Source organism: Pelobates fuscus, chromosome 3 (genome assembly GCF_036172605.1).
Source record: "Pelobates fuscus isolate aPelFus1 chromosome 3, aPelFus1.pri, whole genome shotgun sequence".
In the NCBI taxonomy this organism is placed as follows: Eukaryota; Metazoa; Chordata; class Amphibia; order Anura; family Pelobatidae; genus Pelobates; species Pelobates fuscus.
The window spans coordinates 361,700,419-361,716,451 of NC_086319.1; the positions used below are offsets into that span (position 1 = coordinate 361,700,419).

The window sequence follows — 16,033 nt, forward strand, 5'->3', positions numbered from 1 at the left end:
ATGTAATGTCAGAAATACACCTTTTAGTGATTAATTCTGATGTTCGTTGCTCAACCGACTAATTTTGCCTCATTACGTTTATTCAAAACCCAGGTTTGCATTTTTCTTCAAGATAGCCTCATTAAGTTATTGAATCATACATTTATTACAATGCATTGTGAAGGAGTGTGTAGGAACAGCTCTGTAAAAGGTTTCAAAGTAATTTTTTTACATAATGACAGGCTCATTACTCCATAACCATACTAAAACTTATCAATTATCATTCCAAACAGTATGAGGTTCTGAATTGTGAAACACGCTGGATGTACCCTTCAGTCTGCATTTTGTGTGGGTCTCCCTTTCTGATGGGTAAGTCACTTATGTTACTATAATAACATATTTGTACTGCATGAACGACTGCCAACATAAATAACAATGTAACGAACTGTCCCCCCCCAAAGAGCGCTCTCCCTGGTGCTACCCACGTGGAGACATCCACCAAGGAGAGGCGCGAGCCCTAGCCGACGGCTTCACAACCGCAGAGTCCGTGCCGCCCAATGGGAGAAGAGCTACCATTCAAATTGGTTTCACGCCCTTTCTCCCGATTGGCCGGCAAAACACCTCCCCTCCATGAATGCTGATTGGCCGCTACGTGTTTGCACCCTTTCTCCCGCCTAAACCAAGTGAGCTTGTGGAACTGTTTTCGGGTATGTACAGAGCCTCGAGCCCAGACTTTACACAATGATTTCTCAGGCTCTGTACATCTGATCACTCGAAAATTTGCAGGGAGCATAGCTCGGACCAGGAGCTATCCAGGGATGTAGGGATGCATTACTGTGTTCTGTGTATTTTGTGGGGTTTTGTGTGTCGGCTTCCTGTGCCTGAGAGATCCGATTATCCCCCAGACACAGAGACGCCGGGGCAAGCTTATGTTTTACATTACTGTGGATAGAGGACCCCTGTGGAGATCTGTGCATAAATACTGTGTACCTGGCCTTCAATAAACAGATCCTGTTGTACCCTTCTTCCAGTCTCGGCTGATGTTTGGGTAGCCAAGAGCTCTTATCACTGCTCCACTTGGAAATTTGGAGAATCACAACGGATATACTCAGGAGTATAGGGGATCCGTTAGACACAACTCTGTTTTCCATTGTATTAACAAGCACATCAAATCCGTTTATTCACGCAACCAGTGATTGTGGAGATTGACAAAGGAAGTGAACATTTTAGCCCAGAATAGTTGAGGTTTGAGATTTTTTTTTTTTTTACCAATTTAGGCCTTCATTTAATAAAGCTTCCCAAATGATTCAATATTGTTAGGAAAACTTTCCAAATAATTTATTCACAAAAATTCCCCATAGACATTAATGGGGACTTCCGTAGATAAAAATCATCAGATTTTTTTTCTAACAGTATTGAATCATTTGGGAAGCTTATTACCGGTACATCTAGGCCTTAGTTTGCCAGCTTCCACCATTTCCCATTCAGTGAATAAAAAAATGTCCTGAAGACAAAACTGCCATGGTGGGTCATTTGTGCTTTGCTAACTCAATCAGCAGTTAATCTTACATTTTGTGTTAAAAGGGAAAGCTAAGCCTCCTGTACATTCTGACGGAGAACCAATAAGCATTGTGAAAACAAACCTTATACGTCCTCTTTTAATGCAAATTAAATTGCCTATAGACCTGATCATCTGATACATAATCACTGCAATCAGGGCACACAAACAAAGGATCTACGAATAGGTTTTTTATTTACACAAAGACATATCGCAAGTCAGTATTAGAAATGTATAGTTATGTATATATAAAAAAACAGGTTGTGTGATCAAATTAAATATATATATATATATATATATATATTTTTTTTTTTACTTAATGGAATGAACATTGAGGAATAAAGTTAATCTATACCAATATCCCTGCACTAGTGGTATAATATATAGAAATTTATACCAGATGTATACAATGACACATATATGGAAGGAATGTTCATATGCCTGAAACAACTCTTGCAATTTCCAAGAAGACACAAGACACTGGAGCTTAGGTCGGTGTTGGATGAGCAATGCAGCCATGTGATTTGTTCAATCCTTCAGCTAAGGATTACAGTCTTGGTGGGACATCATCTTCCAAGAAAACAAGACTGCAGCTACTGACTTGTAACGCCACGCAATTCTCCACAAGGACCTATTCAGTGAGCAGTACAAAGAGTTAATGCGTTGTACAGCTCCATACCATGAATACTGCACTGCGTGGAAGAGCTTTGTGAAAAGGAGTCTCTTGCTTTTTCTGATGAGCCTGAGTCTCTCTCTCTTGGAGTCATTAGAATCTGATATTGCTTTACAAATATTATTTTGCACAGAACGGGGAGCAAATTCCTCTGGATCAGTTCAAGGCATTCATCATTTCCAGGGCTTGTTTCAGCTCTGCAAACAAAGAAAAAAAAGTTTATTTAAGCAAAGACTGTTTAGTATTGTTGCATTATGTACAAATCAGTATTTAAGGAACACTCTGACAAGACACTGTAGTAGTTATGGTGCCAGGAATGCCCAGCCCCTCCCCCAAAGTAGTCAAATTATTTACCCACATTTTAATTTTATCTAGGGAGCACTGGGTGCCAGGAATCTCCAGGTACCATAAGTACTACATTGCACTGTGTTTATGGTGCTTGGAGTGTTTCTTTAATAACACTAATGTTACTGTTACTAATATTAACGGTTAATTTTACATTTTTCTTAAAACATTAATCAAGATACATTTGGTGTTATCCACTTAACTGGCTATTGTCAGATATTCCCGATTTTAGGCCATATTCTCCAACTCAAGCCTTTTGTTGTGGTCAAAGTGTGGCTATTTTATAGTGACGTAACCCAAGAGTGTTTTCCCAGTACAGCAAATACAATCTACTCTATGGTCTTCTAAATATCGGGTGTTTAGGTCAGGTTAAGAGCCTTTGGTTGTTGATAAGGGCTAAACACACTACTTTTATTATTATCCTTATTATATATATACCGTATATACTCGAGTATAAGCCGACCCGAATATAAGCCGAGGCCCCTAATTTTTCCCCAAAAAACTGGGAAAACTTATTGACTCGAGTATAAGACTAGGGTGGGAAATGCAGCAGCTACTGGTAAATTTCTAAATAAAATTAGATCCTAAAAAAAATATATTAATTGAATATTTATTTACAGTGTGTGTATAATGAATGCAGTGTGTGCGTATGAGTGCAGCGTGTGTGTGTATGAGTGCAGCGTGTGTGTATGAGTGCAGTGTCTGTATGAGTGCAGCGTGTGTGTGTATGAGTGTAGCGTGTGTATGAGTGCAGTGTGTGTATGAATGCAGTGTGTGTGTGTATGAATGCAGTGTGTGTGTGTATGAATGCAGTGTGTGTGTGTATGAATGCAGTGTGTGTGTGTATGAATGCAGTGTGTGTGTGTATGAATGCAGTGTGTGTATGAATGCAGTGTATGAATGCAGTGTGTGCAGGGCCGGTGCAAGGATATTTGCCCCCCCATATGTCCTGACCTCCCCTCCTCCTCCCTCAGTGGTGCTTACCTCCCCACCCCTGTGTTCCTTCACCCCCCTCCCCCAGTGGTCCTGACTCACCCCTCCCCTAGTGGTCCTTACTTCCCCCTCCCCTCCCCTAGTGGTCCTTACTTCCCCCTCCCCTCCCCTAGTGGTCCTTACTTCCCCCTCCCCTCCCCTAGTGGTCCTTATCTCCCCCTCCCCTCCCCTAGTGGTCCTTATCCCCCCCTCCCTCCCCTAGTGGTCCTTACCCCCCCCCCCCTCCCTCCCATAGTGGTCCTTATCCCCCTCCCTCCCATAGTGGTCCTTATCCCCCTCCCTCCCATAGTGGTCCTTATCCCCCTCCCTCCCATAGTGGTCCTTATCCCCCCCTCCCTTCCTCCCATAGTGGTCCTTATCCCCCCCTCCCTCCCATAGTGTTCCTTTTCTCCCCCCCTCCCTCCCATAGTGGTCCTTATCCCACCCCCCTGCCTCCGATAGTGGTCCTTATCCCCCCCTCCCTTCCATAGTGGTATAGTGGTCCTTATCCCACCCCCTCCCTCCAATAGTGGTCCTTATCCCCCCCCTCCCTCCCATAGTGGTCCTTATACCCCCCCTCCCTCCCATAGTGGTCCTTATACCCCCCCTCCCTCCCATAGTGGTCCTTATCCCACCCCCTCCCTCCAATAGTGGTCCTTATACCCCCCCCCCCCCTCCCACAGTGGTCCTTATACCCCCTTTTTTTAAATTATTTTTTTTATTATTATTATTTTTTTTTTTTTTATTATTATTATTTTTTATTATTATTTCTTATTTTATTTTTTTTTCGTCCCCCCTCCCTGCTTGATACATGGCAGGGAGGGGGGCTCCTTCCCTGGTGGTCCAGTGGCAGTTCAGTGGGGGGGAGAGGGGGGCTGGCAGAGCTGTACTTACCTGTTCTGCAGCTCCTGTCAGCTCTCTCCTCCTCTGCGCCGTCCGTGCAGCTCCTTCTATCAGCTCACACTGTAAGTCTCGCGAGAGCCGCGGCTCTCGCGAGACTTACACTGGGAGCTGACCGAGGTGCTGAACGGACGGCGCGGAGGAGGAGAGAGCTGACAGGAGCTGCAGAACAGGTAAGTACAGCTCTGCCAGCCCCCCTCTCCCCCGGTCTGTATTATGGCAATGCAAATTGCCATAATACAGACCTTGACTCGAGTATAAGCCGAGTTGGGGTTTTTCAGCCCAAAAAATGGGCTGAAAAACTCGGCTTATACTCGAGTATATACGGTATATATTTTTTTTAAAGTTAGAAAGAACTGAATTGAGCAAATTTTAAGCAGTTTAGGAATTTAAAATTTAACACCACTCAGTTTCTGCCTACATTTGAACTTTGCAAATTTGGAACCAACAAATAAATTCCATACAACGAAAGAGAGATTCATTAGAAAATGGACATCCTAACCTTCCCAGCAGCAGTAGATGCTAAGCCCACCCCCATGATAAAAAAAAAATAAGAAAAAAACAGAAATTTTTACTTACCGTAAATTCTTTTTTTCTTAATATGGTGGCAGTCACATATGGGTTTTGCTCCTCCCTGTGGACAAGACTTTTAACAAGCTTATTAAAAAAGGATCCTCCCCCTTTGGGTATAAAGGCTCAGACCGCAAAACCTACCCCAGTACGTGACAAGTAAAGAAACCAGACAAATCCAATATCCAATGCAAAATTACTTTAATAAAGAGGGAGGGTTATAATACTGCCACCATATTAAGAAAAAAAGAATTTACGGTAAGTAAAAATTTCTGTTTTTTCTGTCATATGGTGGCAGTCACATATGGGATATAGCAAGAATCCCTCTGGGCGGGACCTATGCCACGACGGCTTGTAACACCTTACGCCCAAAGGCAGCTTCAGAGGCAGAGAAAATGTCTAACCGGTAGTGCTTGATAAAGGTGTTGTAAGATGACCAGCATGCTGCCTTGCAAATGATTTCTGGAGATGCAAGTGCTCTTTCTGCCCATGAGGTAGCCATAGCTCGAGTAGAATGGGCCTTGATTGCAACAGGCGACTGAAGACCTGAGGAAGAATATGCCAAATCGATAGCCTGAATAAGCCAACGAGATAAAGTACCACGGGAAGATACCTTACCCTTTAAGTGACCCTGAAAATTAACAAACAGGTGATCCGACACTCTGAATTCCTTTGTTCTGTTTAAATATATACGTAACGCTCTTCTTACGTCCAACTTTTGCCATCTGTGTTCTTGAAGGGATGAGGGCGCACTAAAAAAAGAAGGTAAAATAATAGGTTGATTCACATTCTTTGAAGATAAAACCTTAGGAAGAAAAGATGGTCTCGGGTAAAGAACCACCTTGTCCTCATGGAAAATAGTGAATTCGTCTGAGGAGGATAGGGCGTGAAGTTCTCCCACTCTTTTGGCTGAGGTGATGGCCACCAAAAACAAAACCTTTAGAGATAAAATCTTTAAAGGAACTTCCTCCAAAGGTTCAAACGGGGTAGCAGTAAGGGCTTGGAGGACTAGGGCCAAGTCCCATGATGGAAACACTGATCGTTTAGGAGGCCTCCTGAGGCTGATAGACCTAAAAAACCTTCTGACAAAAACATTTGCTGCCAGATCCTTTAGAAGAAAAAAATTCAAAGCTGATATTTGGACCTTGAGAGTTGAGACTCCCAGGCCAGCGTCAAAGCCCTCTTGCAAAAACTGAAGAATGTTATCAATTGATGGTTGTAAGATTGGGAACCGGTGATCCCTACACCAGTGCAGAAACTTGGACCAAATTCTAAAGTATATCCTAGAAGTCGATACTCTAGTGGCGCGGAGTAAGACAGCTATTCTCTCATCCTGCAATCCCTTGTTTCTAAGGATCAGCCTTGCAGTAGCCAAGCCGTCAATCTGAACATCTCTAGTACTTTCAAGGGTAGGTTCCTGTTCACAATGAGATGAGCTGACATGGGAAGTTCCCAATAGCTGATGGTCATCTCTTTTAGGGCGGCAAACCAGACTCTGTTTGGCCAATAAGGGATTATTGCCAATATCCTTGCCCTGTCCGTTCGTATCTTGAGGAGAACCTTTGGGATCAGGGGCAGAGGTGGGAAGACGTAAGCCAGCTGAAAATCCCACCTTATTGACAGAGCGTCTATCCAACTGGGTTGATCCGTTCTGAATAGGGAGGCGAAGTGGTAAACCTTCTTGTTTGATCTTCTTGCCATCAAATCTACTTCTGGTACGTCGAATTTCCCAGTTAGGATTCTGAATACGTCCGGGTTTAGAGACCATTCCTTTTGGTCCCACTTTCCCCTGCTCAAATCGTCGGCTATAACATTGTCGCTGCCTCTTATGTAGACTGCCGCAATGTCTTCCAGATTTCTCTGCGCCCATTCCATAACGGCTGTACAAAGACTGTAAAGCCTTCTCGCTCTGGTTCCTCCCTGTCGATTGATATAAGAGACTACCGTACGATTGTCTGACTGTATCTTGACCGCTCTTTGAAGTAACCAAGGTCTGAGGTGATGAAGAGCATAAAGAACCGCCAACAATTCTTTGAAATTTGTGGATTCCTCTGCTTCTTTGGAAGACCATTTTCGTTGGAACATGGTGGAGCCCAAGTGGGCTCCCCAACCTGAGTTTGAAGCGTCTGTGGTGACTATCAGCCAGACCCCTGGTAGAAAGGACAAGCCTTTTAACAGGCACTCTGAGGTTATCCACCAATCTAGCTGTGTTTTCACCTGAGGGGACAGTAGGAATCTTTCGTCTAGATCTTCCTCCTTCTTTGACCAAGACGTCAGGATGTTCCACTGTAAAGGTCTGACCTTTGATCTTGCCCATTTGACTGCGGGAAAAGTGGCCGTAAGAAGCCCTAACACACTCATGGCCTCTCTGAATGAACAACTTTTCATTCTCTGGAGGTTGGAAATCGATCTTCGGATCTTTATTCTCTTCCGTCTGGGCAGAAAAATTGACATGGTGGTTGAATCGATCTTGAACCCGAGAAACTCTATTACTCTTGTTGGAATGCAAACTGATTTTTTTAGATTCAAAATCAAACCATGGTCCTGAAGAAACTTTATAGTGATCCGCAGATCCTCGTGCAGTTGACCTTCGGTATGTGCCACCAGAAGCCAGTCGCCTAAATATGGGACAATTGAAACACCCTTTTCCCTTAAATTAGCAGTTAGAGGAGACAGGATTTTGGTAAAGATCCTTGGAGCGGAGGACAGACCAAAAGGTAGAGCCCTGAACTGGAAATGAACGGTGTGACTTCTTCTTCTTATTGCAAATCTTAGATATTTCCTTGAAGTAGTGGCTATCGGAACATGTAGATAGGCATCCTTTAAGTCGATTTTTACCATAACGTCTCCGTTTTGTAATAGGGGAAAAATTGATGCGATTGATTCCATACGGAATCTGTGATAAGGGATAAACTGATTTATCCTCTTCAGATCCAGAATGGGCCGAAATGAGTGGTCCGGTTTTGGAACGAGAAACAGTCTTGAATAGACCCCTCGAAATTCCTGTTTCTGTGGCACTCTTTCTATTACCCTTTTGTGAAGAAGCAGCCTGGTCTGACAATCTAGAGCTCGAGATTTCTTTCTGGACTGGTAGGATGATAGTAGAAACCTTGATCTTGGCTTTTCCAGAAAAACAATCCTGTGTCCCTTTCGGATAATCTTTAGAACCCAAGGATCCTTTGTGGTCTGTTCCCATGTCGGTAAAAAATATTGGAGTCGTCCTCCTACACCTCTGGCGTCAAAAACGCTTCCCTTTGTCTCTGAAGCTTCTCTTGACTTCGTTACTCTGTTCAAATTTTCGGTTCTTTTCCTTTCTTTGAAAATAGTGTGGTCTTTCCTGAAAGGGTCGTCTACCCTTGGATTGATAATTCCTGTAGCCTGCTCTCCAGGAAAATTTTCGATCCTGAGGAAGTGCCTTCTTGGTTTCAGACATCTGACGTATGATTTCCTCTAAGGGAGCGCCGAACAATTTAGCTTTTTCCAGAGGAAGTTCACAAAGGACTGCCTTGGACGCCGTATCTGCCGACCAAGACCTCAACCATAGGGCACGTCTTGCCACCGAAGTCAAACCCATGATCCTGGAGGCCAATTTCATCACTTCTACTGACATATCCAAAAGGAATTCATTCGCTAAATGCATGTTCTGAAACATGTGACTAAGATCAACAACCTGGCCAGATGAAAAATTTTCTTTGACTAGATTTAGCCAAACTTCATTCGCTCTGGCTGCTGCTGCCCCTGCCAGAAGGGCTTTACATTGGAAACCGGCTGTCTGATAAGCTCGCCTACACGAGGTTTCGGCTCTCTTATCCATGGGATTTTTTAATGCTGCAGTTTCTCCAATAGGGATCATGGTTCTCTTGGCAATCTGTGCCACCTGAACATCAACTTTTGGGAGATCTTCCCACATAACGTCGCTAGCCAGCTTAAAGATGTCCTTGAAGTGTCTGGAAATAAAGGCACGTTTTTCCGGGTTTTTCCATTCCCTAAAAATAGAATCAACTAGGCTCTGTTGTACAAAAAAACCTCTCTTAGGATTTTCTGCTCCCTGAGGTAGGATGGTCAGATTCACTTCTTTAACAAATTTACGGATCGCCTCTGATGGAAAACCCACTGGTTCACTGGATGAGGAACCTGAATCCTCTGATTCGACAGAAGAAGAACATTCCCCTGAAGATGATCCAGATGAGGAATCTCTTTTTCTTTTATTGATCTTTCGTTGACTGGGGGCTTCTACCCTCATAGAATCCTTAATCGTGTCCAAGGTCTGGGACAAACTCTCCTGGAACCAGGATAGGAAAGATTGCATATCCTTTTGCTTCTCTCTTTCCAACGAGTTTGCAGTACACAGACTGCATATTTTCTTCCTAGACCCGTCTGGGAGGGGAGTTGCACATTCGCTGCAAACAATATGTTTGGACTTCACCGTAGCCTTTCTAGGCGTGGGAGTTAGTTTCTCTTTATCCATCTCAGGTGGACTAGACATATCTGTAAAAATTAAACGGATACTCCTTAGAAAGTATTTTCTCCTTCAGCAAGTATTTCAAAGTAAAGATCTATTTTCTGTAAATCTTACCTCAAAATACCTCTGAGCCGTGTGGGGGGGCAGGTGACACGGCGTACCTCTTCTGATCTGCATCATGCTGTCAGTGGGTACTAGCACAGCTTTTAAATTCAAATTTTCGCGTTTTTTTTTTTTTTTGCAATCTCTTTAAGCTTCCGTTTGCGCATGTGTCTTTGCGCACCCGGAAGCTTAGGTGGAACGCAAACACCACCCGGGCGTGCGTTCCACCGCTGTGCGCTTGCTCAGATCGAGCTCCGCCTCCCGGAAGTATTTGCCGGAAACTTTCTCGGCATAAATAACAGACCTCAGTATGCTCCGTAACTATTGAGAAAACGGAGCATGGGCCACTCAGCTTACCACCCGGGCAGCTCTCGGACCGGATCCCCCAGACAGCAACCTGTGTGTCTCACCAAACGACGAAGTCCTGTCCATCCCTATCGGGACAAGAAAGAAGACTGGGGTAGGTTTTGCGGTCTGAGCCTTTATACCCAAAGGGGGAGGATCCTTTTTTAATAAGCTTGTTAAAAGTCTTGTCCACAGGGAGGAGCAAAACCCATATGTGACTGCCACCATATGACAGAAAAAATTAAAGTTATAAAAAATAAATAAAAATTATTAATTGATGACTGTATGACACAAGGGAGATATACATTTTACTGAAGTCTTATACTAGTATCTTGCCCAGTATTATCACAGTAAATCTCACCAGTCAACAGAACTCGCAGTTTGGTGGCAGACAATGTCACAGTGACAGGTCTGGGAAGGTCAGCATCTGCCAATGACAGGTTAAGGTGCACAAGGGGCTCATTCACATTCTGTAGGATACTGGAACTAAGTGTCTGGTCAACCCGCCAGCTCAATGAAGACATGCGTGTCACTGAAAGGACAAAGACAACATTAAACAAACATTGCTAACTAATTCTCTTTGGAGTTTTAAAAAAAAAAAAATATATATATAAAATAAATAGACGGTCGAAACGTTGATTTGTTTGCCTAGCATCTGAATACACAGCTTTTCAAAAACCAGTGAGTGCTCTCATTTCTTTTGATTTTTTTATATATATATATATATATATATATATATATATATATACATACATACATATACACACACATATATATATATATACACATATATATATATATATATATATACACACATATACATATATATATATATATACACATACACACACACATACATACATACTTATAAGCAGTTGTAATCAGTGGACTTCCCAAGGAAATGGTCACGGTGAAAGCTTGTAAATAGGCATTTATAAAACGATATATTATGGTTATGGTGTTAGCAGTATATTAAAACAGTTGACATATTAAATGAAAGGCATGAATCTAAAACCATGACACGAAGATATAAACCGCCAGTGTTTTCTAAAGAAAATGAAGTTACTCAGGCCTGTGTTAAAACATGCACATGTTTTTTTTTAGACATTTATACAAATTAAGATGAATATTTAACGTTTTTGTCTCCTTGTGAAGGTCCAAACAGGTCAATACTCACAGCGTAGACTGCTCTCCCTCAATGTCTCTTGCAGAGCACTTTGCTTCTCTTCATACGATCGACACAGGGATGCTGCATGTTCTAGAATTAATAAATTAAATTCAAAACTATGAGTTGTGTGTCTATGTTTATTTTTAACAGATTCACATTTATTCTCCGCACATTCCGAAGAAGTTCGAGCACTAATCTAGGTTATAAATTCACTGCATTACAATAGAAATGTATTATGATACACGTTGTGCATTGTAGAAAGATAAAGACCTATTGAAAAATGTGTTTTAAAAAGTCAGTCTTATTCTTTCTACTTTGGGTGGTTCAGGATGATATACTGCAGTTCTCTCACCTTTGGGCAGACCTAGTTGCTGAAGCTCACTGGATAAGTTGTCACTGCTCACATTATGTTTGGCTGCGCTTGACAGAATAAAGGATAGGACTGAGACTGTGGCTTTAATGTCACCAGATTCTGCAGACATAAAAGAAAAAAGAAAAAAATGAGTGTTACATAAATAGATAAGCAGAATTCTGAAGAGGAAATGTGGAGGGGGTCACTGCAATATTAAAATAAAGAATATAAAAATAAAATTTTGTCCAAAAATACATATAATTAATTGTTGCACATAAATGCATTTCCACAAAAATGAAGCCATGCAAACTTACCTTTGATTAGATACAGAAAACTGGCTTCTCCAGCAAATAAAGATCCATCCCCTGCCCAGCACCTTGTTATTTTTGGTCAGTGTCCAATCCAATGAAATGCAAATCTCCAATCCAAAGCATGTTGTTAAATGGTTGAGTAGTTTTATTTAGATTTAGGTTGGGAGGGAAGGGGGGCGGGGATTATTTTAAAGGGACACTATATAATCACCAGAACAACTACAGCTTAATATATTTGTTCTGGTGAGTAGAATCATTTCCTTGAGGCTTTTTGCTGTAAACACGGTCTACATTACAGCCTAGGGACAACTCCACTGTCCACTCCTCAGGTTCTTCCTGGGGCAGTGCTACACATTTAAAAAAAAAAATACAATAAATAAATAAAGAGTTCCCTTTAAATAATTCCTTGCATAAAACAGTTAATCTCCAAAAGCAGTTACACTCATCACTTAGGATAAGGGGGACAGGTCTTCAAAAAAGATAGCAACCGTACTGTTCACCAGTTTGCACATAGCACTGTTCAGTGAACCAGACTATGTTTAGCTTCTGGCAGAGACAAAAGTCTCCAAGAAGAGTGTTCAGCCCAAGTTGATCACGTAGAATGCAGATGCCACATTAAAAACTGAGTAAGCTTAGCATTTAAGATGCTATGAAGGTAGCGTTCAAGTGGCAGCGACAGAGGTTATATTTGGAAGTGAGGGAAGGATCCTTGATACATGTTTTGGATGTCTATAAATTACAAAAACAATCACAGTTCACACTGAAGAGAAAACAGGTGATAAATGGCTGAACCTCACCAAACCGTGCATCTGATGTCAGCTTCAAGATTTTTTCATACTGCGAGTTGGGGAAAAAAATTAATTGGTATCAGTCACACAATCAACATATAAAATAGTGTTTAGTTTATGAACAATTGAGCCACAAGAGTTATGATCTAGAAGTAGGGATAACAGTGTAAAGTACAATGGAAGAATAGTTGGTGAATAAGTGAGAAGCCACAATTAAAAGGTTAATGTTCTCTTCTGAGCATAGTATGGCAACCTTCAGCACTCCTGATGTATTGGACGATTCCCTGATGCTTTGCCAGCATTGTGACAACAAGAGCATAATGGAAGATGTAGTCCACAACATTTGGAGTGCCGAAAAAGGTCTTACCCCTGTTCTAGAGCATTTTTTCCAAAATTACAGTCCCAAATAAAGTCTGATACTTGAGAACTCACTTCACATGTAACAAGTTTAACAAGGGTGTTACTTCCATATAAAATTCAAAATTACATGTTGGATAAATTCAGCACAAAGGTAATACTTACATCAATTTTCTCTCCAAGTTGTTCTTTGAATACCTGGGCACAAATCAGCTTCAACTTAACAGAGGACTGTGGACAAAGGCAGTGCATAAATAAATTGAAATGCTTGGGAGTTATGAATAATACAACAAAAAGCATACAACTGAAAAAAAACTGAAAAGACCTGAGACTGCTGATAAATAAAGTAGTAGCAGGGGGGAAAAAAAGACAACTGACTAAATATTTTTTTTTATTTTTTTGTTAAGTATTAAAATGGACACTATGCACCATAACTACATTATCTAATTGAATTGGTTACAGTGCCTAGAGTGTCCCATTAAGATGAAATGCACACGTTATTATATCATTATATTTGTGCTGGTTGCACAAAGTTGACAAATCTCCACCTAGGAGAATGAGATTAGGGTTTACTCACTATTCGAGCAAGGGTACTAATTTCTGCCAGGACCCAGTCAGGGCAGTCCAGATCACCACAAAATCGGAACCTCTGTAAAATAAGAGTTGGATGACTATTAACAATGGTACCATACGCAGTACAACTATGGTTGGTTAAGGGGTCAGAGAAATAAACAAATTAAAGACATGGAACGTTTCAATTATGAATATAGCGTGTCCCAGGGGTTTATTTGTTATGGAGAAAAGGCACATGATTACCGTATACAATATACCAGGGGTACCAAAAAGGCAGATCTCAGATGTTATAAAACTACAACTCCCATGATGCATTGTCATTCTAAAGTATTCTAAAGACATACAAAGCATCATGGGAGCTGTAGTTTGGAGATCTAACTTTTGGAAACCCCTGCAATGTACTCACAGGATTGCAATTGGTAGACAAAAATATCCAAGCTGCAAAGATAGTTGAATAATTTTTCCAAATCAGCTAAAGATATGCAATTCCCATTGTCAGTTGCACACAGTTTCCAGTTAAGTGAAAAACCATGTTGTTAACTCACTGCTTCTGTAAAATATGAGGCTCATATATCTTAAAAGAGATGCTGTGAGAGGTATTCATTAACCCAACACCTTTTTTTTTTACATGCACAATACAGTAAAATATTAAAAAAATAATTTGAGATACACTTGGCTTTCGCTGCTTCTTGAGAATGTCCTAGCATTGATGTTATGCTCAAGCATAAAAGACACTAATTTTATTGGTCTTGGAATGATAATCTCAGAGTTTCAAAAAGGTCCAAAAAAATACTGCAGGTGGAACACCATCAACAGAACATCTCACTCATTTCATCTACAACCATAACCCTCTATTTCTCAACATCACAACATCAACATAATCAACATATCATTATTTCAGAGCCGTGTGAATGTCCAAAGCTTAGAACAGCTGTATACACTAAGCATGACTGCTGACATCTACGTACACTGCATCCCATTCTGCCATTATTAAATGAAATATGTAATTCTCTGTCTGTGTGAGTGTGCGCGCATTTTTTTCTTGTGGTGTGTAAATTTGTCAAATCCTTCACATACCCACTGTATAAGTTATGGTAAATTAATCTCTCTCCATGCAAACACACCATCACAATCCCATACAAACAATGAGCAGCCCCCCATTCAGCACAGATCATCACACCCATTGTGAATGTTGAGAAAAGTGTTTAAATAAACCTTCCCATTCTCATTATGTACGTGTTTTCCGCGCACTAGATCATACTATTATTATGAATATTCTGTGTTTATATAAATGGAACCCTTTGGATCAGTTTTCATGCAGACATTCTCACCATGTTGCCAGCAACTGCAACTCTTCCTGTCAGCTGAGCCTCATGTGACACATTGTAGGATGTGTTCTCAACCAACTTTATCGACAACCGAACACCAACAACCTGCTAATAGTTTTACAGAATTAGTCCTTTGACTGTTACATTTCTGAGTTTTGGACAGTTCTCTCCAGTTATTGGCTGGAAACGATTTATATGCGATTTTTCTAATAATAGCAGCTCATTCATTAAATGGAGAGCTGTGAACTCCATTGCTGTTTGGAAGCCAAGATAGAAGCATGCTCAGTTTTGGAATAATGTCGCCTAATGGCAGTGCTGAGCATTGACTTACTGTAAATAGAGGATGGGGTTGGGGCTGGCAGTTAAACTTCCGCATACTTCCCAATATTTTAAGTGGACAAAGAGGGACACATTTATTTTAGGTGTGTGAGTGGTGGTGTGGCCAGGGGCAGGGCTGCTTTCAGAAATTTTATATGACTTACTAATAACAATTTATGCAACTAATATGTAATTTAGCACAAGAACAATGTATCTTATTTACACTGGTTGATTTATAAACAGATTTATTATAGTTTAAAGACACATTACTGTGAGTATTATTGATGTCAAACTCTGTTATACACTCAAACACACAAACAGTATTGGGCTCCTAGAAAATAGGAAAAGTAAGATAGAAAAGAGGGACTGGGTCCAAAATAGGGACTGGCCATCCTAAACAGGGACACTTGGGAGGTATGGCCATGTCTGTATGTGAAGGGATGATGTGATGGGGGTTGGGATTGAAAATTGAAATACCTGGATGATAGCTTGATCTGAACAGGGGGACGAAGAATTGGGTTCATTATGGGATAGGTAAAAACTGGAAAAGTGTGGAAGATGTGTGAATTGTTTAGGTTGTTTGACTGCAAGGAAACAGTGGAATATGATACCAATATGCTGTATGAGAAGGGTTTTTATAGGGAATGCACCAATCAGAGTGTTATGAGTCAAATTACACAGCGTGGGAAAGTTCTTTGGAATTTTCCCACGCTGTGTAGTTTGACTCATAACACTCTGATTGGTGGATTAAGTAACCAATCAGAGAGTTATGAGTCAAATTACACAGCGTGGGAAAATTCCAAATAACTTTCCCACGCTGTGTAAAATGACACAGAGCACTCTGATTGGTGGATTTCAAACCAACCAATCAGAGTGCTGTGACAGGTAAATGTAGAGACTTACCTGTCAGTCTCTTCATTTACCTGTCAGAG

The 16,033-nt window shown here is 41.1% G+C and overlaps 1 protein-coding gene across 1 annotated transcript; it reads right to left on the bottom strand.

Annotated features, from left to right (window-relative positions):
• Positions 1 to 1,865: 1,865 nt before the first annotated feature.
• On the bottom strand, positions 1,866 to 14,819 carry COMMD4 (COMM domain containing 4). The gene is made up of 8 exons (XM_063445874.1): positions 14,787 to 14,819; positions 13,460 to 13,531; positions 13,048 to 13,113; positions 12,535 to 12,574; positions 11,427 to 11,546; positions 11,084 to 11,164; positions 10,268 to 10,438; positions 1,866 to 2,407 (listed from the first exon to the last, which is right to left on the bottom strand). The coding sequence occupies exons 1-8, from the start codon at positions 14,787 to 14,789 to the stop codon at positions 2,367 to 2,369; spliced, it is 594 nt and encodes a 197-aa protein (XP_063301944.1). The 5' UTR covers positions 14,790 to 14,819; the 3' UTR covers positions 1,866 to 2,366.
• Between the last annotated feature and the right edge of the window lie 1,214 nt (positions 14,820 to 16,033).

Excerpts from the sequence above, each read along its gene's own strand:
- COMMD4 (XM_063445874.1), bottom strand. Across the intron at positions 13,114-13,459 it reads TTAGTACCCTTGCTCGAATA|TCCTCTGTTAAGTTGAAGCT; the intron begins GTGAGTAAACCC and ends CTTTGTCCACAG. Across the intron at positions 11,165-11,426 it reads GCAACTAGGTCTGCCCAAAG|AACATGCAGCATCCCTGTGT; the intron begins GTGAGAGAACTG and ends TATTAATTCTAG.